General features: G+C 41.6%; 1 protein-coding gene across 1 annotated transcript in view; it reads left to right on the top strand.

Moving 5' to 3' along the window:
- The first annotated feature begins 1003 nt into the window (after positions 1 to 1003).
- The window catches only part of Cpe (carboxypeptidase E), a 103343-nt gene continuing 76364 nt past the window's right edge, over positions 1004 to 27982 (top strand). The window contains exon 1 of the mRNA XM_036209521.1: positions 1004 to 1478. Coding sequence (XP_036065414.1) covers positions 1172 to 1478 — 307 coding nt within the window. The 5' untranslated portion in view covers positions 1004 to 1171. The remainder of the gene's footprint in view (positions 1479 to 27982) is intronic.

Raw genomic sequence — 27982 nt, 5'->3', positions numbered from 1 at the left:
AAAAAAAAATCTAATGAAGTTATTTATAGATCTGAATTCCTTTCCAGGTGACAGGTTTTATTCAGGACAGTGTATTATTAGACAGTGGAGAAAGAAGCATCTGAGAAAAAAAAAAGTCCACCATGAAACATTACCCAGCTGGTGTGCAGTCTTTCTTCTTGGTGGCCATACTCCGTCGATTATTTATTCAGATCCATGTTGTTTTCAAATCCAAATGGCAACCTTTGCAGATGTTGCTCCCCAAATACCAGTCTTACCCAAGGGTGGTCATTTAAACCCCTGCTTTTGTATTTTTGCAGCCACATTGTAAAAGGAATGGAGATGCCATCTGTCTTTTTTTCCTCCCTTATAGGATTTAATCATAATGCCAAACTAAATCCTTTGTCTAATTCATGAGCAGGATCTTATTTTGTGTTCTTTCAGGCTGTCACAGAAGATAACTGGTATAGATCTGCTTGCAAAGGATATTGACCTGCCTCATTCTTTTTTTTTTTTTTTTTTCCTAGAAGGACACAGGAATATGTCTAAATACAATTAAAGACAGTATCTGTTAATTGTTAAAGCCAGCATCTGTTAACTGGTAGAAAGCATCTTTACATCAAAATGCAGTGTTCTGATTTCTAGCCGAACCTTGCTATGGTGACATCACAACCCTTAAATTTGGACTATTGAAGCAGTGATGTTCAGGGAGAGGAGGCGGCAGCTGGTTGCTTCTCAACCCCACCCTACATTCTGATGTGTCCAGGTGGAAATCCTGGAGGTGCTACCTTAAAAGGCTCTACTAACAACCCAAGAATGTGTTTTCTACAAGCATGGTCCTGGGTCCTGGTTCCCTCTCATTGACAACAGCCTTCCTGAGCCAAGCCTTTAGGTGTCACCTGCCTGGTCCCTGGCGCCATTTGGCTTTTGACGTGGGGCTGAGCCAAGGAATCACGCCAGCATCCCTGGCGGCTGCCAGCCCTGTGCTGGGCTTCCTGGCTCCCGCTCCCCGGGGCGGGTAGTGCCGCGCGCAGAGCCGCCGCATCGCCGCTGTCCTCTGGGTGGCCCCAGCGCGCACCACCGCTCATTGAGCCCTGGAAGGTGAGGTGAGAGGAGGCTGGTGCTGAGCTCGCCAACTCCACCCGGGCCCGGGCAGACAAAAGAGGCCTGCGGTGCAGCTCGCGGGGACGCGATGGCCGGGCGCAGAGGACGAGTGCTGCTAGCGTTCTGCGCTGCCCTGGTGGCCGGCGGGTGGCTGCTGCCGGCGGAAGCCCAGGATCCCGGGGCACCCGCGGCTGGCATGCGGCGGCGCCGGCGGCTGCAGCAGGAGGACGGCATCTCCTTCGAGTACCACCGCTACCCCGAGCTGCGCGAGGCGCTGGTGTCCGTCTGGCTGCAGTGCACCGCCATCAGCAGGATCTACACGGTGGGGCGCAGCTTCGAGGGCCGGGAGCTCCTGGTCATCGAGCTGTCTGACAACCCCGGGATCCATGAGCCCGGTGAGTACGCTGCCTGCTGAGGGGCCCCAGGGACAGGGACGGGAAGGAGGAGGAGTGGGCCCGGTGCTGATTCCCGGTGGAGGATGCTTGGATGGAAGGTGGGAAGTGGGAAAGGAACCGAGCGCCCAGCCTCTTCCCCATCGTTCGTATCTCCGACTCCCTTTTTGGTGAACACAGGCGAGGGAGGCTGGAGCCATGGGGGCAGGAGTAACAGGCGAGCAAATCCCAGAGCTCGCTCACAGATGGGTCAAACTCCAAACAGAATGAAATCGTGAGTTCTCAGGAATTCTATTCTCTGCAAACACCTTCCCGGCAGACAAGAGTGGAAAAATAAGGTGCAGAAGGCAAGGGTCTCAGGGGAGACTGGAAAGAGCCATTTATCGTTTGTTTGAGAATTTCCAAAGGACCAGCTTATTGGGCGCTGCAGGCTCTGCGCACCCACCTCTACCCATGTGTGAGCCTTAGGCTGTGGATGCTGGCAAATTTTAAAAGGATATTGATGATCTAGGTGTCGCGTCGTGTGCATACATGTAGCTCTTTCCTACCAGGATCTCTCACAGGCATACAAATTCTGAAACTGCAGATGGCCTTTCGAAGAGAAAATAGAACATGACACCCCATCCCCTCTGCTTTAACCACTCTGAGATGAATAGTTCATGACCGGGTTTTATCTCCTGGAACCATGGTGTTAGGCATTTTCCTTCAAAGTATGTTAAAGCACATTTTGATTTATGTTAAAGGCTGTGGGCTTAGTATTACAAGGATATTTTAAACCATGTTTTGGGACCTTTTGGGTTATGTTTGTGCTTTTTAGAAATGATTTAGGCCCGAGCTTTCTGTTGATCCTAAAGGTCTGAGCGCTACAATCAGCATGGAATGCTTTTTATTTTTTTTTAACAGTGAAGAAAGCACAAAAGCTAGGCTGAAAATTCTCACTGCAGGTTGTTGATAGCCTCCCTTCCTCCATCTCCCCCTCCCATTTTCTTTCCTCACAGGATCTCTTGGTCGCTTAGCTTGGCCTTGCATTTGAAATGTAGTCGAGGTTGGTCTTGAACTCCTGATCCTCTAGCTTCCAGATCCTAATGGGATTATGGTGTTTCCCACCACTCCTGACTTTTTTCTTTTCCCCCTCCTTTCTTTTCCTTCTTTCTTTTTCTTCTTCTTTCTTTCTTTTTCTTTTCTTTTTTTCTTTTCTTTCTTTTTTTTTTTTTTTTGTCATAGGCTGCGCTCTATGAAGGCTGCATAAGTCTCTATCGATGAGCCATGCATTCAGATGCCTGCATAGTTTAGCCAGCGGCCAGCAGTTTCCCCGTGGTATAGAAAGGATTACGATAGGTGATAATAGAGATACCTGGGTCTTTCAACGTGGAATGTATGGGCTGATCAAATAATAAGCCTCTAGAAAAACAATACAAATAAGGTAATTAAAAGGATGTGGATGAATTTGCCCTGAAAACCCTAAAATCAGGTCCTAGAAAACATCCACAAAGTGTTGCAGCAAGGTTCATCATGTCAGTCAGAAACTTGATGTGCAATGTTTGCATAGCTGTTGGAAGATAAAGACAACAGGCCTACATGAACGCTCATTTTCACCCAAGCCCCACAGCCAAAGCTGGCCGCTCCTGATGGTTCTGTGATTCTGCTGCCTCGGCTCTGCTGTCCACAGACTGCGATGGTGTGGGTTTCTGGAATTATTTAAAGAGATTTTTATGAAAGCTATGGTTTCACGTTGTGTGGCCTTGTTTCAAATGCAGAGACAAAATGATAGAATGTTATTATTGCAAGAATGTGACAGGTTCTGAAAATGAACATGAATTATTTTGCTTGAATATCTGGGATGGATAGTACACTCAGATCTGCAAATCTGGCTGAAAATGATCATTTTTAAAAATGTCCTTCAAATGCTTTCAGGTTAAACCAAAAAAAAAAAAAAAAAAAAAAAGGAATATCTACACGCCTTCTGAGGTAGAAATGGGTTCATTCAGTGGTTTTGTTTGTTTTGTTGTCGTTGTTTTGAAATCTTACACCTTCAGGGTGAGCTAAGTTCTATGAATTAGACACAAGACGGTTCCTGGCCTCAGGGGGATGGTGACCGGGACATTTAGGCATAAAGGTTATTGGGCAATAAGTGACTGGGATGAGACTCAGAAAGAATACTAGGGAATCATGGGTGAGGGGCCTGGAGCGTGCGTGACAGAAGGCAGGAAAGGTACAATTAACTGACATTTACAAATTCTAATATTGCTCAGACCTCTTTTGAAGCAGACTACCTACCTGAACTAAATCACTAAAGTGCATTTGAGATTTGTTTGAAAAAACATTAGACATTTAAAAAACTTCATCGTTTATTAATCTGTGTGTGTTCATGCAGGTGTGAATTCATGTCGTGGTGTATGGCTGGAGGTCAAAGGACAACTTTTCGGAAGTTGGTTCTCTCCTCTACCATGTGGGTCCTGGGAATAAACTCAGGCTGTCAGGCTTGGCACTGAGTGGCTTCACTCACCGGCTCTGAAGTAACACTTTTCACTCTGCTTTATGTCCATTGACTTGATTGAACATTTCCATGACATTTTTAACATTCATTTTATTTTCCAGCTTGAGAGAAGAGTCACTTTTATTTTGATCTAGATAGTTTTGGAGGTAACTGAGTGTCAGAGCACCCGCTTAGGGCCTTGTGTTGGATCCCCAGTACCAAAAAATATTTGTGGTTATTTCTAAAGATTAAGTGCCCTAGCAAAGCAACATATTCTCCAAACAACGATGACGACAGCAACAACTGAAGGTTTCCTTTGGTTAGAGGAGCAGATACTTGTTGAAACCCCCAGCTTTCTTCTTGGGCAGAAGGAAGCAATCTCTGTATTTGTTTGGCACAATCTGTGAGCTGAACTTGAACTTAACTCCCCCAAATCATGCCCTTAGTCATTCACCGTTGAACTCATCAAAAGGGAAAGGAGGCCCCAGAGATGTCTCTAGGGCGATGGTTCAATCAGTAACATGCCTGTCACACAAGCATGATGGCCTGAATGGGATCCCCCAGAACTCACAGAAGAAGCTGAGCGGGGAGCCCCTATAACCTCTGTGCTGGCGATGCAGTGCAGTCGGGGGACCCTAGGAGCTTGCTGGCCAGCCAACCCAGCTGAACCACCAAGCACCAAATTCAGCAAGAAACCTTGTTTCAAAGAGGAAGGTGAAGAGGGATTGAGGAAGGTACCCATGTTGGTTTTGTACCTTCCCACTGGTGTGCAAGCAAACAGGAAGGCACACATGTACACATTCATGCACACATGCACAATCAGGAAATCCCATTTTGAAATTGTCAGTGAAAAAAATATCTACACACATTCTGTGACGATTCAATAGGAATCAGGTTGATTTTTTGACTTGCTAAAATATGCAGGAAAGAAACCTTTCTTAATTTATATCTAAGTAATAGGATCCAAATGCTCAGACCATTCTGTCCAGGGTTAAAAATCAATTTGTTTGGAACGATAATTGTTTACAAGTAGTTCAAACTTGCTTTTGGGAAGTCAACCTGATTCACAGCTGAAATGTCATTTTAAACACATTCTTGAGAGCATGGATTTTCTCTCTCACATACTGGAAGGATTATTTTGGGCCTATTTCCCCCCAAATCTGTAAAAATTTAAAGTTCCTGAGTGCCAAGATGTATTTGCCAAATATTGTGATGAAATGTATTATGCTGACAAAATACCTACAGAGCTTGAACAAAACAAACAGACAGACAGAGATTTTGATGGAGTGTGTGTTTTTATTTTTGCCTAGCCAATTTGGTATGAATTAGTGTGAACTGATTACAGGCAAGCAGGAGCTGACAGTCAGTGAAGATAGATGTGAGATTCTGGAGGAGAAGCTGAACCGAACCACCCAAGGTCAAGAGTTATTTTTAGACTGGATGAGTCAACAGGGCTTTTGCCAGAAGTTACATTCTTGATTGACTTATGATTGGCCAGCGGAAGGGAGGAGAGACTGATCTGGGCTATAACCTTATATTCCATGCTCAGACTGCTCAGGCTTGGGGTAGAATCTAGGGCTGGTGTATGCCAGGCCAGCACACGCCCAACTCAAAGAGGCAGTTTTTATGGAAACCAACATGAAAAGTGGCAAAGAATCATCTCTACCACGTACCACATTGGTTGACTTAAGGGATAAAGTCTCTTGTCTTTTGCACTCACATTCTTTAGAAAGACATTAAGGAATACAAAGGAGCCTTAGAAAGGGTAACAGGTTACCCCAGAATGTCATAAGTTCATTCAGTGATGCATGGTTTGACAAGCATTAGATAAATAAGAAAAACAGGTTTGTACCTTTTAAAATTTCTCAGCATCATTAATAATTAATAATAAACACTCTTTCACTGAGCTACATCCTCCCAGCCCTGTTGGGTGCATAAAATACAGTATTGGCATTCATTATCTTATTATTAAGGATTGATTTTGTAGATCTTCAGTGGAGTGCCTTTATCATAAGGAAAGCTCTTCAGTAGGTGGGGCATGTGTTTACCTTTTTTGTTAATGCTGTTTAGAAGTAACTGGTATAGTGATTTATGTAATCACTTTTTACTTATTACATATGCTTACTGAAACATGAGCAAGATTCTGAGACCACAAAGCTTAGGATAATTTTGATGAGAAAGGCTAGTGAGATTGAGACTTTGCAATTTGTCTTTCCTTATTAGGCAGCTTCATGCTCTCATACTTTAATTTTTTTTTAAATTAATGTGTGTATCTATTTGTGGCATTGTGTCCATGAGAGCAATGCCCAAGGAGTCCAGAAGATGGAGACAGTTCCCTGGAGCATGAGTTAATGGCGGTTATGAACCCTCCATCATGGGTCCGGGGAAATGAACTCAAGTTCTCAGCAACAGGGACAAGTGCTCTTACCTGCTGAGCCATCTCTCTACTCCCCTGTCTTTCTTTTGTTATAAACTCACACTTCACAGGAATGCCACAAGGCCAGAGGTGCATAGTCTATACAAAAGTATATCCCAAAATTGCTTGTGTCTGGTTAGGAGATGGGCTAACTAAAGAATTTCCCTTTACTTGGCAGCTCTGGGAACTTTGCTCCATCGGCCGAGACATCTCAGGACTGCTGCCCACCTTACTGCTGGTGTTATCCTGGCCTGGTTGACTTTCCTCCAGTTCTTACAATTTTCTTCTTCACAGATGTTTGCCTTTTATTTGTTTTATAGTGTGCGGGGGTTCTTGATTTGTTTCAGTCTGACAGACCATTTTACTCGGTAGGAACATAGCACTCATTCTTTAAGACTATCTTCATGGTTCTCCCTTCAGGTGAACAAATATGTCTAGGACAAAACGAGTATTTTCATTGGCAATCTAACTTGTTTTCCTAAAGAATTTATGATGAAATTGCCGAAGGTCATGACCTGTCTACCCATCTCAGCATCAGTGGAAGGTATTTGGAACTGTTTCTTTCATGCCTTCCCAAGTTTTTCTGCACTGGGGTTCTTTCTATGCATTTCCAAGATTCTTTGGAGAACATCAGGTAAAGACAATGATAATTTCAATGTTAGAGGACTTGAGTTCAAATCCTGCGTTTTGTTTTCAGCTGAGTGCTAGTGGGAAAGCCAATTAATTACCTTCTCACTATGGTCATATATCACCTGTGAAATGATAATCACATGATAAGTGAGATGATAGATAGAGAGTTCTTAATAAGTAGTAACAGTTATTATCACCTATGCTATAGCATTTCTTTTGTTGGCCTGTGTGTTCTTCTAGTAACTATGGGCTTAGGGGTTTTACTTTTTTGTTTTTTGTTTTTTAAACCTTAAATGTCTCGTACAGTTCTTGTGGATTGGATATGAAATGTCCCCTGTAGGTTCATGTGTTTGAGCACCAGTACACTGGTAGTACTGGTACAGAGGCTGTGAAACCTTTAGGAGGCAGACCATATCTGAAGGAAGGTCATGGGGGCATGCCTTGAGGGTTTATACTTCAGCCCTACTCCTTGTTCACTCTCTGGTTCTTGACTGCCAAGGAAATGTGACCAGCTGCCTTCTTCCTCCATCATGGCGTCTTCCCTACCACAGTGGAATAGATCTCCAACTGCAAGCTGAAGGAAACCCTTCTTCCCTTAACTGGCTCTGGTGGCCAAAGCAGCAAAGAAACTAATGCAACAATGGCTGCCACTCAATGGGTATCTGTGGAGTAAATGCTTCAGGCATGACGGCCACTCAATGGATATCTGTTGAGTAAATGCTTCTGGCATGATGGCCACTCAATGGATATCGGTTGAGTAAATGCTTCTGGCATGATGGCCACTCAATGGATATCTGTTGAATAAATGCATGCTTTCCCAACAGGCAAAACTGTTCATTACCAAATTAGGCCACGATGAAGGTCATGCCATAACTCATGTGAGCATGCCAGAAGTATAATATAAAGAATCACAGGAATGTGTGTAGTTGTATTTTTATTACATACAGTTTTTCATAATGGAGGAATCCACTAGGTGAATGGCTGTCCATGCTGTGTGGTTGAACTGGAAAGTCTTTGCTCTAGGATGCCTTTATTTTGTACAGTTAAATTGCCTTTTAGAAGAAAAGTTGAATAAAAGTTTCAGATGTAATCAGCAAGAATTTTTTAGTGAATTTTGACTTAAAAAAAAAAAAAACCAGCATTAGTGGCTGGTGAGATGGCTTAGTGGGTAAAGAGACTTAACAGCTAACCTGAAGCTGTGAATTCAGCCTCCAGGACCTCCATCGTAGAGGGAGAGAGCTGACTCCCTCAGGCTGTCCTCTGACCTCTACACTCAAAGTGATAGCATGCATGGTCACGTTCATATGCTGTCACGCAAATAAATATAAAAAATAATAAAATGTACACCAGTGATGAGTGTTGCACAGGAAGAAACTTATGCTTGTTTTAAACAACAAAGCTGCACTTTTCCAGGCTCTGATTTTGTTATCCCTCAGGATATGCTATCTCAACCATGCACTTGACAATGTCACAGAGAAGACCCTTTGGAAGCTAGCTGGTAGATCAAATGAGCTCAAATGGGAAGGATGTTTAAGTGTGTTCTTCCCTTCCCAGTAATTATTGGAACTGCATGAATCCATCTGTCTGTGAATGTTTCTATTTCTTTAAAAATTCATGATATGGCTCTTTAGAATAAAACCTAGCCAAAGATAAGAACTGCTTATGTTGCTGGAAGTTTTAATTATTTTCAGATACTCTATCTACATCTTAGACTGTCCCCAAATGAGTTAGTCCAAAAGATGAAGGTGGGGTATGTAGAATATTACAGGGTATATGCTTAAACAAAATCCAGAGAGTTGCCTAGGACAGTACACTCTTGAATAACTTTCTGAGGTTAGTAAATATTTTGTTTTTTATAGAAACCTGTTTACTGTAAAAGCATCCTGGCTCTACAACAATCATTTGAAAAAACTTCACTTAAGGATATTTCATTTCAAGTAAAGGCTTTTTTTCTAAAGAAAGGGTGTAGATCATGTGTTTTTAAAATGAACCTACATAAAACTTTCAAGTTAAATTTAGGTTGCTAAAAATTGCCTTGCTGTGGTTTTGCTTGTCAGGGGAATTGGGATAAGCCCATAATTTATCTGATTTGCTTGTTCATGGCAGACATCTCCCTCATGTTCAGATCTAGAAGGGATGCTGTCCTAGTGAGCTTTCCTAGTTCCTCTTCCTAAATCACACCGACTATGTAAATCCAGAAGGTTTCACTTTTACCCGGATATCTCTATTTACAGCAATTTCACCCCCCAAAGAAGCTCCTTGGATCTACAGCTAAACTCAAATCTTACATTTGAGCATGTTTAGGACAGTAAAACTCCTAACCAATATTTTTTACACAACTAAATAAGTATTTTTATTTTATGTGTTTGAGTGTTTTGCCTCAATGAATGTATGTGCACTTTGTGTGTGCCTGTTCTTAGTGGATGCCAGAAGAGGGTGCTGTGACCCCTGGAGCTTGGATTTTAGCTTGGATTTTAGATGGTTTGTAACCTCCATGTGTGTGCTGGGAACTTTGGTCCTATGCAAAAGCAACTAAGCTATAACTTTTTTTTTTTTTGCCACGAATTAATTTTTAAACTTTTGACTGTAACTATCATTTCACACCAAAATAGATTTCTCAAAAATGAAAAGAAGATGTATCTCTGATAATGCAAATACTACTTCTACTTTAATTGAGGAATTACTTAATAAATGCTCTCCATATATATATATATATAGTGTTTTACCATGTTTATCAGGTCTTTTGAGATAAATCCTTAGCACATTTTTGTAATTTTTTTTGCATGTATGCATTTGTGCTCTCCCTCCTCTCTCTCTCTCTCTCTCTCTCTCTCTCTCTCTCTCTCTCTCTCCACATTCACACAAGTGCCACAGTGTCATGTGGAGGTCAGAGGTCAGCTTGCACATTCTCTCTTTCCTTATGGGTCTCTGGGATTGAATACTGGTTTTCAAACTTGATAGCAAGTGCCTTAACCCACTAAGCCAGCTAGCAGGTCTTTTCCTTTAGTTTTTTTCTCTCTTTCTTTCTTTCTTTCTTTCTTTCTTTCTTTCTTTCTTTCTTTCTTTCTTTCTTTCTCTCTTTCTTTCTTTCCTCCCTCCCTCCCTTCTTTCTTCTTTCTTTCTTTCTTTCTTTCTTTCTTTCTTTCTTTCTTACTTTCTTTCTTTCTCTTAATTTCTTTTCCTCTCTTTCTCTGTCTTTCCCTCTCCCCTCCTCCCTCCCTCCCTCCCTTCTTTCCTTCCTCTCCTCCACTCCCCCCTTCCTTCTTTGACAGTGTGTACCATCACAAAGCTAGGATGACCTCTAACCTACTGTGTGTACCTCATGCTGGCTTCAAAATAGAAATGATCATCCTGCCTCAGTCTTCCAATTGCTGAGACTATGGACATGAGACCTACATCCAGCCTTCTGCTTATCCTGCCTTGGGTTTGCCCTTTCACAGAAGATGAAATTCAATGTCGAACTCCGATAACAGCTTCAATTCTGGAAAATGTCTGTTGCGTACCGATTCCATGGTTGTGGCCTTCCCCATTCTATCCTGGGTGCTGCAAACATAGAGATAGTGGACACAGGAGAAGCTACTAGAAATGCTGAAGGCATTTACAGAAAGGAATGGTTTGTGTTGGAGGAGGCAGGGTCCAGTTTTTGGTTTAAAAGTGCTGTGGTCCTAACAAAATAGTTTCGTTTGTGATGTAAGCACAGATGGTTTTGTTTACATTTGCTAGAGAAAAATCAGTCTTATTATTGTGGGAACTCCATAAATGTTAACCCAGTTTCTGGACTTCTCCAGCACGAGGGGATTAGATGCTATGATTTTGGAAACAGCTTCAAATTGGCACAATCCACTGACCATCCCACACTCCCACAAAGAGAAATCAGCTGGTTAAATAGATTTTTCCCAAGACTCAAATCCATTGTGAAAAATAACAAAACAGCAACAAAATAATTCCCATGTGTTTACTGTATATATATACAGTTTAATAGTACTGTGTAGATGCACACTCTAAAATATGACAGACATGTAGATTTTTGTCTAAGTTTTGATGGTGGCAAGACAATTGTTAGAGCAGACACCATCTTAAAATACTTAAAATTTCAGATTGGTATTCAATGTCTATCGACATCTCATACTTTGTATACTAATTTAAAAAGTAAGAAATCATCATTTCTAAACCGTTTCTTATATTTCAGGAATTTTCTTTGGCTATTGTCCTCTTACAGTGTGGTCATGTATTCTCCCACAGCTTCTGAGCGTTTGATACACATTTGCCCCTGCTCTTGTGTGAGTGCTTACTGGGTGCCTCTGGAGTCAGCTTGAGGTCAGCTTGGAGAGGCCATCTTGCTCTCTTCTCTTCCTCCCTTTCAGCTGTGGATATCAAAAGAGGAGAGAAGAATAGTCCTGTCTTTGAAATTAATTGAAAGATCTTTTTATTTTATGTGGATAAGTATTTTGCCTATATGTGTGAATGTGCATGTCTGGTGTCTTTGGAGGTTAGCAGAGAGCACTGGATCTCCTGGGACTGGTGTTACAGATTGCTGTGAGCTGCCATTGGGTGCAGGGGATAGAACTTGGGTCCTATGCAAGAGCAACAAATGCTCTTCACGTCTGAGTCAACTCTCCAGACCCTAATTTGTGGCTGTGGTTTGACTCATCTGAGTCATGAACACCCAGGAATGTATCACCATGCTCAGCCACACAATGAGCCTAGGGACACGTCTTTGTCCATGACTGTCTTCCTCGTAGGCATGCCTCCAAGTTGGGTTCTGAATTAACAGCATCTTCACGTCTGTGGCACCCAAGGAATTAGTGCTTGCCTTCCCAGGATTTGGAGTGTGCAGGATCCTTCTTCTGTTGAAATGTTGAAGAGAAAAATCAGGGGTTGGGGATATAGTCCAGTCAGTGGTGGGCTGCATCCAACCCCAAGCACTTGGGGAAAAGAGGAGAAAGAAAATACCTGAATTTTCTTCCTTTGCAAAGATACTGTCGCATGATCTTATTCCCTACAAAATGAATGTCACCTGTTGTCACATACACACACATGCAGACAAAACATTCACTCACATAAAATAATACAATCAATAAACCTCTAAAAATTTTTTAATAGTTTTATTTTAAGAAAGACAGGTAACTCGGGGTGTTTATTTTTCCAGCAGGCTATTTAAAGAGGATTTATGGAGACCTATGTCTTTAAATAGGCATGTTTTGGTTAAGTCTGTATTGCTTCTCTTTCCTTAGACAAGGATAGCTGGTGGCAAGCTACATAAAGGAGCCTCATTCCTCCTCACCCACATCCTTACACCCCCATTCCTTCATGACAGAGGTCAGAGCTATGAAAAAAGACTCCGGGAACATATCTGTAAGATCCTCCAAGAGCCCACAGTTTGAGTATTGCTTGTGCTGGAGTTTTCCTCTCTCTGGAGGGCCATTCTTCCCTTCGATTTCTTAGTCAAACATACTAGAGCTGCCAGGAGGCTGGAATGACTTACGACCGTTTATAAATTAAGTTTTCTAAAACTGTCTGGAAGATAAACAGGATTAAAATGTCACTGAGATAATAAATGAACAAGTCCAAATACCTAATGAAAACCATGCTCTCATAGTTTAAGACACATTTTTATGTCGGTATTAAGTTTTCACATTGCCAAGTTATGTATTGGTATATATCCTCCTGTTATTTTTTTTTAACTTTTTAAAAACTTATTTATTATTTGTGTGCGTGTGAGTGTGTATGGGCTCCTGCATGTCACGGCACACATGTGGAGGTCAGAGGACGACTTTCTGTCATCATCGGTTCTCTGATACCATGTGGGGTCTGGAGATTGAACTCAGGCCATCCAGCCTGTTGGCAATCGTTTTTACTCCTTGGACCAGCTTGCTGGCTCTTTCCCATTTCTTAAAAAGGTTTTCTAACAGATCTGTCATTTTCTGGACCCAGGATAGTGACTGTACATTTGGAGGGTAGACTATTCAAGGTGTCTGTTGGGTCTGTAGTAGATTCTCGATGCATTAATGAATGAATGAATACTTCAAAAGGACTGACAAAACATGTTAGATGTACCCACCTTGTCAGCCATTACTTGTGAGTGTGCAAGCTAATAGTTATGCCAGTGTTTGTCTTCCTTCTCACATTCTTGAGGAGAAATGAGCCATCTTGCTGAGCTTTATTGTTTTTGATTTTTCAAGACAGGGTTTCTCTGTGTATCAGTTCTAGCTATCCTGGAACTAGCTCTGTAGACCAGGCCGACCTTAAACTCAGAGATCTGTCTGCCTCTGTTTTCTAATTGCTAGGATTAAAGGCATACACCACCACCACCTAGCCTACTTTATTGTTATATTCATAATGTCTGGCATACATAATTTTATCACCAGTAGGTTCCTGTGTTAATGCTCTAGATTGGTACTCATTCTGGTCCTTTGTACATAAAGTCCTCACTATATGTGAGCCTTCAGGTCTTATTGTTCTTTAGGCATGGTTCTGGGCAGGTGAGATGGCTCAACAGGCAAAGGTGCCCACCACCAAATCTGAGGACCTGAAGTTGTTTCCTGGAACCCACATGATGGAAGACGAGAATCAACTCCCGCTGGATGTCCTCTGCCCTCCTCTCTCTCTCTCTCTCTCTCTCTCTCTCTCTCTCTCTCTCTCTTTTTCTCTCTCTCTCCATAGTGCAGCCATAGCCACACATCTACCTGCCTCTGCACACAAACCAAGCAAACAAATGTTAAAACAACAACAAAGCCAAACGCAGCTTCTCTTTGTATGTTGTGGTGCCTCAGTCTGGCTAAATCAGAACCCAAGTCCAAAAAGGCTTTTAGTCCTCTGGTGAACAATCCTGGGGTCTGTGAAGGAAGGACTACATGCAGCCACATGTGACATTTAATTTTCAATTAAACATCATTTCAATATTTGTTCAGAGTAATGTGGGGAGCTGGAGAGATTACTGGGAAGTTAAGAACACAGGCTGCCTGTAGAGGACCTTGGTTCAATTCCCAGCACCTGTGTAATTGCTCAGCTGCCTGTAGCTCTTGTTCTAGGGGATCTGATGCCGTCTTCTGACTTCCACAGGGGCCAGGCATGTACATGGTGAATAGACCTACATGTAGACAATATAGTCACACAGCAAAAATAAAGACATAAACTAATCATAATAAAAAATAAGCTAATCATAATAAAAAAGAGTAACATGGCCTTGTCAGACAGTGTGACAATGAGGAGGAAGTCTTTGTAATTCGATGGACAATACTCGATAACCAAGAAAGTACAATACCACATACTCTCTGTCACCTGGGGGGAATGGCAGCTGTAATTCATGTTGAAAATTAAGTCATCGTAGGACATAAACCTATGGATGTGGCCTGAATCACTAGCATGCTTCCTTGTAGGTTTTGAGTCAGGTAAAAGAGAAACTATAAAGGAGGTTCAATGTGTCTGTCAAGCTGGGAGAGAATTTTTCCTGCCTGTGGCTTCAGGTATCACATTTGGTGAGAAGTTTGGGTAATTGACATGGTCTCTTCCTAACCTCTCCCAGCCTTCCATGCCTGCATAATAACCTCTAACATACTGTGTGCCTTGACAGCCTTCCATGCACATATAAATGCATCAGAGTGCACCTTGACATACTGTGTGCCTTTGGAGGAAGAACCTTTAGCTCTGAGGACATTTAGGAAAAATATGTGTCTGCTCATTATTTTAAATATATTTAAACATTATGACCTTTAATGGAATTTGGTACACTACAGTGTCTAAAATCTAACCTAATTCAGATAAAACAAACAAACAAACAAACAAGCAAACAAACATGTAATTGATTAATTTTTCTGTGTGTGGTAGGATCTCTTGTATTTCAGACTGGCTTCCAGCTCTCTATGCAGTTGAGGATGACCTTTTCTCACCCTCCCAAATGTTGGAAGTTTGGGCCTGGTCCAGAGCTCTGTGCATGCTAGGCAAGCATGCTACCAATTGAGTTGCATCTCTAGGATAATTTTTTTTCTTCCTGAGATTATAGGTATGATCTAGCCAGTTTCCTGATTTTTTAAAAATTATTTTTTTGTGGACAGGATCTCTCTGTTATGTATCCCTGACTCTCCTGAAACTTTCAATGTAAACCAGACTGGCCTCAAACTCACAGACCTGCCTCTGAATCGCAAGTGCTGAGATCCAATTTGGTGGTACTTTTCATTTGAAAAATTTTAACATTACAAGTGGTAAGGCTTGCTCTAGGTTCTATTGTAGCAGTAAAGTCTATGATAATTACTTAAAAGCTCTTGAGGCCTCTTTTATTATTTCTAGGCTTCTGAGTGTGCTGTTACTAGTTGCTTCAGGGAATTGGTGAGACCACTCAGTGGAAAAATGTGCCTGTCACCAAGCCTGAGAACCTGGGCTCAATCTTTGTAAACTATTTGGTAGAAGAAAAGAACCAAGTTGAAAACAGTCCTCTGAAAATCTGTTTCTCTCTCTCTCTCTCTGAAACATACATATGCCCCCCAAACACACACACACACACACACACACACACACACACACACACACACACATAAACAAAAACATGAAAGAAGTCATTGATTTGGGTTGCTGGAGAGGAGTTTTGTCCCTAATGATTTTTAATCTTTGAAACATTTTCCTTTCTCCTTTAACTCTATTTCAGTATGTATAAACTGTATTTTAAAATCTCATGCAGCATTCAGGAGTGTAAGCCAGTGTGAGTTTGGAGCTACTTTTCCTAAGCACTTAAAATTCTTATTTTATTGCAGTTACCCCTTTAACGTTGAAGTTGAGTTCACTGGTTGCTGTAGTTCTGTGAGCTCTGCATTTGGGGGGAGGGAATGAATGGGAATGTGTTTCCTAAGTGAGGGTGCAGAAGGGTGAGGCTTGCTGGTATTTTCTCAAAAATTTATTGGTTAGTGTGTTTGTGAACTCTATAAAGAGAGCAGCATAAGGAAAATATTGATACTTTGGCCAACATTTGCAAAAGGCTGAGAAGGCTCTCTTTTGTAGACCATGTAATATTTTCCATGTTCTCAGACCCAGGTCATATGCAGTGGTATCAAAGGGCCCTGTTAGCAATATTCAGGTAGAAACACCCTAGTAGTAGGACAGATCACCAAGAAGAGAATAATGACTTTCATTCATGAGGCATTTGGAAATGCCACACAGAAACACATTCAAACCCGTTCTCATTTGGAGGTCAAGCGCTGTGTCCCGGAGGGCACTGCATCATCTCTGTTGCTATACCCACCTCAGATTCAATGTAGCAATAGCAATGAAGTACCTATATGAGCGACAGTCAGCAAATCAAAGAGATGCTTCCAAAGACGCGAACAGAACCTGGTGGCATGGTGACTCCTCCCCATTATTCAGCGCTCAGGAGGCTGAGGTAGAGGAGTGCTGTGAGTTTGAGGCCAGCCTGAGCCATCTGGCAAGACCTTGTCTCAATAAACAAATGACAACAAAAGAAGGAAATAAGACATGAAACAAACAATACTACATTGCTAAGTAATTAATAATAGAGAGTTGAAGGGAGAGAGGGAGGTATGGAGGGAAAGAAAGAGGGAATTAAGGGATATAGATCTATTTATATCTACTATATAATATATATTGATATATATTAAAGAAGGATTATGGGCATGGAAGAAGAGGTCAGAGGGGATGAGGAGGGGCAGACAGGGTCATGGGTGGGTGAGAAAAACAGCTATCATGTGTTTCCTCTTTAGGCAGAATCTAACTACACATTCAGACAGTAAAACTGAAGAGTAACTGTTCGTGCTGAAGAAGGAAGTCAGGGAAGTGAGGGACAGGGGTCAGTGACAGGAGGAAAGACGAGCCAAATTCAGTGATACGTATATGTGAAACGTCATAATGAAACCCACTATTTTATAGTATATATGTGTGAAGTGTCATAATGAAACTCATTCTTTTGTATGCTAACTAACTAAAGCAACTGGGAAAATGGACACAAGACTTTTTGAAAGAAGGAGATCATTTTAGAAGAAGGTGAGGGTGTGAGTAGGGTTAAAAGGTGAATTTGAATTAAAATTTTTATTTATTTATTTATTTATTTATTTATTTATTTATTCATTTATCTATCTATCTATCTATCTATCTATCTATCTATCTATCTATCTATTTATTTATGAGGGTTTTCATTGTGTAGCTCTGGCTGTCCTGGAACTCACTATGCAGACCAGGCTGGCCTCAAATTCAGAGATCCATTTGCTTCTGCCTCCTGAGTGCTGGGATTAAAGGCACACCACAAGTGACCTAATAAAAAGTAGTAGAAGAAGAAATGGTTAATTCGAACCCTTTAAAAACGATTACACTTGTTTTTAAAGATGGTTTTTATTTTATGAGTATGAGTGCTTTGCCTGCATATATGTGTGCTCACCACACGTGTGCTGGTGCCTGAGGAAGCCAGAAGGGGCCGAATCCTATTGAATCCTCAGGGACTGGAGTTACGGATAGTTATGAGCTGCCATGTGGGTGCTGGGAATCAAACACAGGTCCTTCGGAAAAGAAGACAATGCTCCTAACCACAGAGTCACTTCTCCATCCCTGTTTACTACACTTCGTACATATTGTAATTACACTTTGTATGTATTTTCCATCCTGTCCCTGGTGTGGTGACATTACTGTCACATTTTCATCATGTCAGTGAATACAGTTTGGGTGCCATTGTTCTTTGGAGTCTGTTTCCTCTATCAGGGAAGTAAAACTATTTTGGGTGGAGAGTATGCTAACATTTTATTTAGTAAATTTTATTTAGCAAAAAGTAGGCAAATAATATGGTTGTGTATTTATATAGCTTATTCTATATTATGCAATTATAAGCAGAATAATTAGTTAATAATATACTATAATAAGCAGTAATTGATCATAATTCCCTCAGTCGCTACTGAACACTTTTTCTTTTTGAGACAGGGTCTGATTATGTAGGCATGGCTGGCTTCTTGCTATGTAGAGCAGGCTGCCCTTGAACTCACAGGCATCTCTCTACCTCTGCCTGAAATTAAAGGTAGGCCTACCATGTCTGGCTTGTTAGATACTTTCTAGTAATTCATAGAGTAAAAACATGTTAGCTAATTTTGATTTTGCTAAGCCAATTTCCATCAGTTAAATATAGCTCAATTAGCATTCTGTTTTCACCCTGCAATAAAAAAAGAAAAAAGAACTTATCTAGTGTTGGGCACAGTGGCTGTGTTCTCGTGTCTAGATATCCAAGGTACAGAGATGACAGGATGTCTTAAGGCTGGGGATTCAAGGTCAGTCTGGATAACATATCTATACCAGGTCTCAAAAATAACACAATGAACATGTTTAAAAACAAAGCATCAAAAATGGAAACATCCAAAGTGATGACGTAGCTGAGGAGCTGAGGGAGAGCCCAGCCTGCTGGGTTGCTTTCCAAATCGGCAGCTGCTATAGAGCATTCACCCAGCTGCATCTAACACTCGAATAACGATCCTGTAGTCTGTCAGACGATTTGGAGAGAGAGATTCACTACTCGGAAATATTTAGCATTGAGCTAATTTTTCCAATTATAGGTTTTTGATTAGGGCAAATTTATTTTGAATTACTTGTAATGTTGAACCCAATCTTCATTAGTGCTCCTTAGTACTGTGAAACATTAGAACTATAGCTTCCCCCCTCCCCCACCGACTAGAACACTCTCATTTTATAGATGATTGCATTGGGCTTCAGAGAGAAATGAAATAACCTATGCTAGGTTGTCAAGCCTACAGTGCCTGCGATTCATTTTCTGATAGAGTTGGGAAAGGATGAAGTGATTTCTTATGGCTGTGAAATGTTGGTGTGGACTTGTCTGCAGAATTTACTGGAACATGACTTATCAGTGTGCTTTCAATTCCAAAGAGCAGTGTTTCCTGCCCTGTGTGATGTGAACGCTTAGGGGTGTGCCAAAGGTGGATGGGCATGGATTGGGGTAGAAGAAAGCCAGGAAAGGACTGAACTACATCACTCTAGCACAGCGTAAGCAAATGAAGAAGATGTTATTTCTCTTGGCAGTAAAATCCACTCTCTGGAAAGAAACAAGCTTTTGTTGGAAGACTTCTCTGAACTTGTTGGAGGGTTGGGCTTCCAGGGCACAGAGGCACAGACATGAGTTAAAATAAATAAAAAGCAGAGGCATACATTTGGAGTCTATGAGGAGGGAGGGAGGGAGAGGGAGAGAGAGAGAGAGAGAGAGAGAGAGAGAGAGAGAGAGAGAGAGAGAGAATGAGTTGATGGCCGGGATTTAGGAAAATACTGAGAATTAGCCGATTTACTTTATTCACAATATCATGCTTTATGAATGGATGACTTTGGCAGATGGGATGAAGGATTTAATCTTGCTTCAAAATACATTTATTGGTGGTAGCTGAGGTTGTAGCTTAGTGGTAGAGCATGTGCTTAAAAGAATACAGTAGGCCGTGGGTCCAATGCCAAGTACCTCAGCAGTATAAGTAGCAATAAGCTTATAGAAGAGAAAGTGGGGGATAGTCTTGAATGCATTGGCACAGAAGACAGTTTCCTGAATAGAACATCAATAGAGTACACACTAAGATCAACAATTAATAAATGGGACTTCATGAGACTTAAAGGCTTTTTTTTTTTAAGGCAAAGGACACTGTCAATAGGACAAAACAACAGCCTACAGAATGGGGAAAGATTTTTACCAACTCCACATGCCACAGAGGACTAATATCCAAAATATATAAAGAACTCAAGAAACTAGACATCAACAAACTAAATAATCCAATTTAAAAATGGATGCAGATCTAAACAGAGAATCTTAAATAGAGAAATATCTAATGTATGAGAAACATTTAAAGAAATGTTCAACATCCTTAGTTATTAGGGAAATGTAAATCAAATCAACTTTGAGATTACACCTTAAACTTGTCTGAATGGCTAAGACCAATAACACAAGTGATAGCTCATACTGGTTAGGATGTGGAACAAGGGGAACACTCATCCATTGCTGGTGGAAACTTGTACAGCAACTATGGGAATCAATATTAGAAAATTGAGAATCTACCTACCTCAAAACCCAGCTATACCACTCTTGGGCACTCCATGCTACCACAAGGACACTTGCTCAACTATATTCATAGCAGCTTTATTCATATTAGCCAGAAACTAGAAACAATCTAAATGTCCCTCAATGGAAGAATGGATAAAGAAATGTGGTACATTTACACAGTAGAGTATTACTTATCTGTTAAAAACAATGACATCATGAAATTTGAAGGCAAATCAATGGAACTAGAAAAAATCATCACGGGCAAGGCAATCTAGGCCCAGAAAGGCAATCATGGTATGTACTCACTTATAAGTGGGTATTAGCTATTAAGTAAATGATAACCATTCTATAATCTACAGACAAGAATGGCCAAGTAAGAAGGAGGGCTCTAAGTGGGGCACATGGATCTTACTGAGAAGGGGAAATAGAATATATTTTGAGGATAGACTTGGGATGGGTGGGGATGGGAATAGCAGGGAGGATCAGGTGGGAGAGGAATGGATGGAGAGAGAAGACCGATTGAAGGGCATTTGTGGGATAATGTGGAAATCTAGTGCAGTGGAAAGTCCCCGGAATCTCCCAGGGTGATCCTGGTGAGGACTCCTAGTAATGGATAGTTCAAAGCCTGAACCAGCCATCCATCTTCTATAAACAGGCAAGGCTTCCAGTGTGGGACTGGAACACCAACCCATTTATAAAACCCTTGACCCACAATCTGTCCTGCCTGCAAGTTGTGCTGGCGCAATGGCAACACAGATTTTTGGGAGTGGCCTATTGGGCCCATGCCATAAGAGGGAACCCATGCCTGACACTGCCTGGATGACCAGGAACCAGAGACTGGATACCCCAGAGACCTAGGGTATAACCAAACACGACAAAACAAAAGAAAACACAATGAAATGATTCCTAATGATATTCTGTTTTACTCACAGATCTGTGTCTAGTCTAGTTGTCATCAGAGAAGCTAACTCCAGTAACTGATGGTAGCAGATGCAGAGACCCACAGCAAACACTAGGCAGAGAGAGAGGGCCCAAGTTGGAGGTCTCCATCAGATCTCTGCTGATGGAGGGGGAAGAGGAATTGTGGGAACCAGAGGGCTCCAGGACACCAGGAGAACACAGCTCACAGAATCGACTAATCAGGGCATGTGGGTCCTCAACAGAGACTGAAGCAGCAATCACAGAGCCTGCACGGATCTGAACTAGGTCCTCTGCGTATATCTTATGGTTGTTGGCTTGGTGTTCTGGGGGCACGCCTGACAATGGGAGTGGGGCTGTCTTTGACTCTTTTGCCTGCTCTTGGGACCCCTTTCCTCTCAATATGTTGCTTTATCTAGCTTCGATGTGAGGGGTTTGTGCCTGGTCTTTTTCTTTTCTTTTTTTTTTTTTTTTGGTGAGGAAGTTTGAGACAGGGTTTCTCTATTTAGCCCTGACTAACCTTGAACTCACTCTGTAGACCATTCTGACCTGGAACTCAGAGAGATCTGTTAGACTCTACCTCCCAAGTGCTGGGATTAAAGGCTTGCACCACGACTGCCCAGCCTTGTCCCTGGTTCCTGTTGTATGTTGTTGTGCTGTGCTTGGTTGATATCTCTGGGAGGCCTATCTTTTTCTGGGGGGGGGGGGAGATGGACCTGGGGGAGAGAGGAGGTATATGAAGGAAACTGGGAGGAGTAAAGAGAGGAGAAGCTGTGGTTGGGATGTATTGTATGAGGAGAAGACTAAATGGAAAAAAAAAACCCACTGGTAAAATTCAATTTTACCCAATTGTGATGGCTTATGTTGATTGTCAACATAATCTAGAATTGTCAACATAAGGATCTAGAATGAACAGGAAGATAAGCCTCTATGCATGCTTGTGAGGGATAATCTAGATTCAGTTTGCCTTTGGGCATGCCTGTGAGAGATTATTTAAATCAGGCTAACTGTGGCCCTGCCTCTCACTAGCTGCAGCCTTGGAAGAGTGGCCCCAGCACCTTGCTTGCGCAACACAGTAGAGCTAGCCTTGGCTTTGGTGGTGTGGGTGCAGGTGAACCAGACCGAGGCCATGAGAGCAGGAAAATAAGCCTACTCTTTGATGTTTACTGCATAGAGTGATCTAGCCAGAGTTGTGCTGAAGAGCTCATTCTGGTGGTTAGAATGAGGGAAAGCTGGAAGGCTGACCCACCCAGCAACCACCCAGGCCCAGAACCAGGGTTATGAGCTGTTTCATCCCAACATCCACACCATCTATGACTTGCTGGAGCATTCATTCGAAGGGGCTGGTCCTGAAGACCCAAAGCTGCAAGATCTCCATGACACAGGACAGTAACAGGATATCCAAGAGGAACCCCAGTGAGCACCTAGTATTGATGATGTAGCAGAAACCAGAGACCTCTAACCAGACCAATGACTCATGCAATGAACACCTGGAAGGAAAGATGTATGGGCTAAAGGGTGCAACTGTGTGACTCACTGTGTCACACTCCAGCTTCCACAATGAGATTTTTCTTTTAAATTTTAATTTGTTTTATCTGGTGGGGGCCGGGGAGGTTGCAAGGGCAGAGGGTCAGTGCGGATGGATGGGGAAATGATTGGGATCGAGATGCATGATGTGAAATCCACAAAGAATCATTATAAAATTAACTTAGAAAAAATTAAGCTAATTGAGATAGGAAGACACACCCTGATTTCACCATTTCTTGGACTGGTGTTCCAGACTTCATAAAAGGAGAAAACTAGCTGAACACAAGTGTTCATCTTTCTCTGCTCCCTCACTGTGGATACAATGTGAGCAGATGCTTCAAATTCCCGCTGCCTTGACTTCACCACCACATACTAGGATGGACTGTATCCTCAAAGTGTGAGCCAAAAGAAACAGTGTTTTTCTTAAGTGTCATTGGCGAGGTATTTTGTCATAACAATAAGATAAGAAACCAATACGAGTTATAACACAGTTATGATCCGATCCCCACTAGATCAGATTCATTGTTAGAATGGATATATAAAATTAATTTAGGAGGAAGAATTGAAAGAATTGAAGCTGGCTATCTTCTATCAGGATAATTTTTTTTTTTTTCTGAGACAGGGTTTCTCTGTGTAGCTTTGCGCCTTTTCCTGGAACTCACTTGGTAGCCCAGGCTGGCCTCAAACTCACAGAGATCCGCCTAGCTCTGCCTCCCAAGTGCTGGGATTAAAGGCGTGCACCACTGCCGCCCAGCCAGGATAATTCTTAAAAAGATTTCTGACTTGTGTTTTCCAAAGTAGAGTCCTGGTCTCAGGGGAAATCGAAAAATGGGAGAGGCCCTTTGGGAAGGGTACTGTGGGGATAGCTCCAGATGAGTGCAGAATAAGGTATGTGATATGCTGCTAATGGTTAGAAAGTGAAAATAAATAACCCAGATTTGGTGGGGTTTCCACTGAGAAAACAGTTCTGTGTTGACCTGTTCATATGTCTATAGTAAATGGCAAGGCAGGAAGTTATTTGTGCTAAAGGGAATCACATAATTGTTGAGAATAGTTTCCAAACTAACAGTTAGCAACAATTTCTTAAAGAATGCTGTTTCTATATTTATGACTGTTATTTCTGCTGAAATATCTGCTGATCATAGCTTGGGTGATCTGAAATTTTTAGATGGGCAGTTTGTCTTGGAAACCCGACATTCTTGCTGAAGTAAGTGTTGCCATGGTGAGAGAAGAGCCTAGCAACTGAGGACTGATCTCATTGGTTGACTATTGGCTCATAGCATTGGTATATTCCCTCCTGTTATTATTATTATTTTTTAATTGAGGAGACCATCTGGCATTAGTTGTACTTAAATATATAGTTCTATCATCAAAGATTCCTGGGAGATATACACCTTGGCAGACATTTGGTGTTTTAACTAGTCAGTAATTCCACCATTATTACAGCTAATTATTTCACGGACCTAAGCTTTGGCACTAGGAATTAAAGGGCTTTACTTTTGCACTTATTTACATTATAAAATTGAATTGCCTAAATAATCTTCATTATGTGATCATGTTAATCTTGATGTACTTAGAAAAAGATCCAACTTGGACACCATTCTCCTACATTTTATGTCCATAAGCCAAATGGTTATACATGTCCTTTTTTCTTTCTTTCTTTTTTTTTTTAAGACAGGATCTTGTGTTTGGTTGATGTCTCTGGGAGCCCTGCTCTTTTATGGGGATATGAGGGAGTGGAAGCTGCAGTTGGGATGTATCATATGAGAGAAGAATAAATAAAAATTTAAAAAAAGACAGGGTCTTACTCTGAGTCTCTGGCTGCCCTGCAACTCACTTTGTCGACCACACTGGCCTCAAACACACAGAGATCCATCTGCCTCTCCCTCTGCCTTCTCTGTCTCTGCCTTCTGAGTGCTGTGATTAAAGGCATGTGACACTATGCCTGCCTATACACGTACTTTTAAATTAAATTTATTTTTGCTTTGCTTTTTGAGACAATGTTTCAGTATGTAGTCCAGGCTAGCCTTTTGATCTTCTTGCCTCAATCTCCCAAGTGCTGGGATTATAGGCATGTATTACCATATTTGGCTCCATTCATTTTTTAAAACTGATATGAAAAAAGTCTGTACATATTAATGGGGGAGACATGAGTTATTTTTACACATGTACACATTGTATTATGTTTACTTGTGTATATTTAAAATAATGATTACCTGTGGTACTTAATGTATCAGAATATGAATAGTTATTAGTGTTTTCAATTTAATGATAAAAATGGATTTCAAGTAAGATTTTTTAAAAAAGATTTATTTATTTATTATGTATACAGTATTCTGTCTGCATGTATGCCTGCAGGTCAGAAGAGGGCACCAGATCTTATTATAGATGGTTGTGAGCCACCATGAGGTTGCTGGGAATCGAACTCAGGACCTCTGGAAGAGCAGCCAATGCTCTTAACTGCTGAGCCATTTCTCCAGCCTCTGAAGTAAGATTTGTAAAGGCTGTAACGATTGATAATAAATGATACATATGTGTTGTGCATCTATTTAAAAATATGCAATCTTCCACTATTTTTTAAGAAGCTTCTGTTATGTAGCTGGGAGGATAAGGCACGTGTATATGTTATGATAATCAAGACCAAACATGGCAGGTACATTAAGAGTAATTGAGAGTTCCAGATTAGAGAATGGAGGGACATACATTAAATAGGGGCAATGAGGAGGAAGTGATGTGGAGGAAATGATGTCTATTCAGTTGAATTGTGGCCAATGTTGATGGAAAGCTCTGGAAGAAGAGCTCATATCTGGGTTGTATTCCATCCTTTGTAGGTGTGGTTACCAGGCACGAGTCAGGGGACAGCCACAGAGGGTTTTGTGCATAGCGCTTATGGTACAGGCAGGAAGTGTGCAACTTTAAAAGGTGGACTTTGTTCATGTCATGAATGTCTCTGAAAGCCAGGCTAAGGATTTAACCTAGTTGTTGGTTTGTGCAGAAGGTAACACATGCAGATTTAGGAAGACACTAGGATCAACCACCTGGAAGGAGAAATATGATAATCACTTTGAAATGAAGATCTTAATTTGAGTCAAGACACTATTTAGGAATCCTTTGCATAGAATCTTTTGAAGGTAAAATAGTGATTGTGGATTGACCACTAAAGGAAAGAGAAACATGGGTGTTTCAGGACAAAATGTTAGCCTCAGCAGCTCTTTAAAGACTACAGTAGTCAGAAGATGGCAGAGAGGGTTAGGCAGAGAAAGGCGGGTGATGATGTGTCAGTAGCACAGAAATCACAGAATCTCAAGAGAGGGTTGGGGGCCTGTGATGACTGTTACCGGTTGAGTCAGAGTATTTGCAATATGAAGAGAAGATCTGCTAATGCTTACGGTGGCAAACATTTTTTGCCCAATTCACTCAATGTATTCTTAGCTCCTTTACCTCTTCCGACCTTTGGGTACATTATGAAATGACTGGTCCCTGTGTTACAGAGAATCCTCACTATGTATAGTCCACTCTTAAGGGATGATTTTGCCTCTGTGGACTCTGGCCTGATAAATGTAAAACATATTACAAAAAAAAAAATCTATTCTCCATTAAAGAAGACACAGCAAATAAAACCCTAAGGAAATTTGCAAATTGAAGAGTAGAAAGGAGAAAATTGTAAATGTTGTAAAAACATTTTAAAGTTTTTTTGGAATAAAATCATTTTATTTTGGGGAGGGTATGTTCGTGTACATGCATGTGTGCTCTTGTGTGTGTGTGTTGGGGGTACATGTGCAACAGAGAGACCAGACATTTTGTGTGTCATCCTCAGGAACCATTCACCTGGGTTTGGGGCAGAGGACTTTCACTGGGACCGGGGAGGCAATGATTAGGCTAGGCAGGCTGAACAATGAGCTCTAGGGCTCTTTGAGGCTCTACCTTTCAGCACTGGGTTACACGCACACACCAGCATGCCCGGAAAGGCTTGTTATGGGGCTCTTGGGATAGCACTCAGGTCTTTAAGCATAACAAACACGATATGGACTGGCCTGTCTCCTCAGCTAGATTGCTTTGAAATTTGGAATGTGGAATGCTAGAGTGTTGTTGCCTTTGTAGGGATTTGAGGTGTGCAGCACCAGTGTCCATGAGATGGGCGGGATCTCAGGGCTGTGTGGTAGCTCCTCTTCTTTCCGAAGTTGTCTTGTCTGTCAGTCACACAGGACTCCTCCCCCACACCCCCAGCAGAGATCTTGACAGGTCAGTACTTCAAAAAAATATAATTTAACTAAAAATTTAAACATTTATTTATCTATTTAGTGTGTGTCTGTGTCTGTGTCTGTGTATGACAGTACACATGTGAGGTCAGAGGACAATTTGTAGGATATGGTTCTCTCCTTTAGGCATGTGGGTTCTGGGGCTCAAACTAATGTTTTGGGGCTTGTTTGCAACTGCCTTTACCTCTGAGCCAATTCACTGACCCTAATCAGCATACAAAATAGAGGTGTCATTATGGATGTTTCCTTCTCTCCCTCCCCTCCTCCTCCCTTTTGCTTTTTTGAGACAGAGTTTATCTGTGTAGCCCTGGTTGTCCTAGAACTCCCTCGGTAGACCAGGCTGGCCTTAAAATCACAGAGATCCACCTGTCTCTGCCTCCTGAGTGCTGGGATTAAAGGTGCGAGCAACCACTGCCTAGCTCATTATGGTATTTTCTTTCTTTCTTTTCTTTTTTTTTTTTTTTTTTTTTTTTGGTTTTTTGAGACAGGGTTTCTCTGTGTAGCGTTGCGCCTTTCCTGGAATTCACTCTGTAGCCCAGGCTGGCCTCGAACTCACAGAGATCGGCCTGCCTCTGCCTCCCGAGTGTTGGGATTAAAGGTGTGTGCCACCAACGCCCCGCCTCATTATGGTATTTTCAAACAAAGTGTGTTTTAGTAAATTCTTCCCTCCTAGTCTCCCCCACCCTCCTGCCCTTCTTTATGACGACTCTCCTTTCCACCCTCATGTCTCATGTCTTTCTGTCCTACCCATCCCCCAAATCTCTTTTTAGCATCTTTCTAATTTTCAAACTTAACAACATTTATACCCATGTGCCTAAATCCCTACATTACAAGCTGGGATACACATATAGGAGAGAAAGTGGTGTTTGTCTTTCTGAGTTTGGGTCATTTCACTCAACCTAAATCTTTCCAGAGTCATCCATTTCCCCTGAAAACTGTGTTTTCTTGTTACATGAACCATTCACGCGCATGAAAAACTCCAGTTTGTAGAAGGGCAGGAGACAACCTGCCGAGGTGCAGAGTTCTGAACTACCTCCTTTAGTGCAGCTTTATTACCTATGGTCTTATTCATAGCTGTGGCCGAAGAAGAAAGTCACACTTAGCCTGGGTGAGTAAGCGCCAGAGGCCAGAGTTCTCTCGGCTGCCAAACACCCAGCTATTAATGGCAACTTTTTTTTTTTTATTACACATTTGCAGTCTTCTCATCTTTGAAAATACTGAAATAGAAACTCATTAATACTTAAGAGGCAAAAGTTTTATAATTTTGTG

The sequence above is a fragment of the Onychomys torridus genome, chromosome 17 (assembly GCF_903995425.1).
Source record: "Onychomys torridus chromosome 17, mOncTor1.1, whole genome shotgun sequence".
Taxonomy (NCBI): domain Eukaryota; kingdom Metazoa; phylum Chordata; class Mammalia; order Rodentia; family Cricetidae; genus Onychomys; species Onychomys torridus.
Note: the sequence above shows the minus strand (reverse complement) of the source record. Positions and strands in the feature narration are given on the sequence as shown.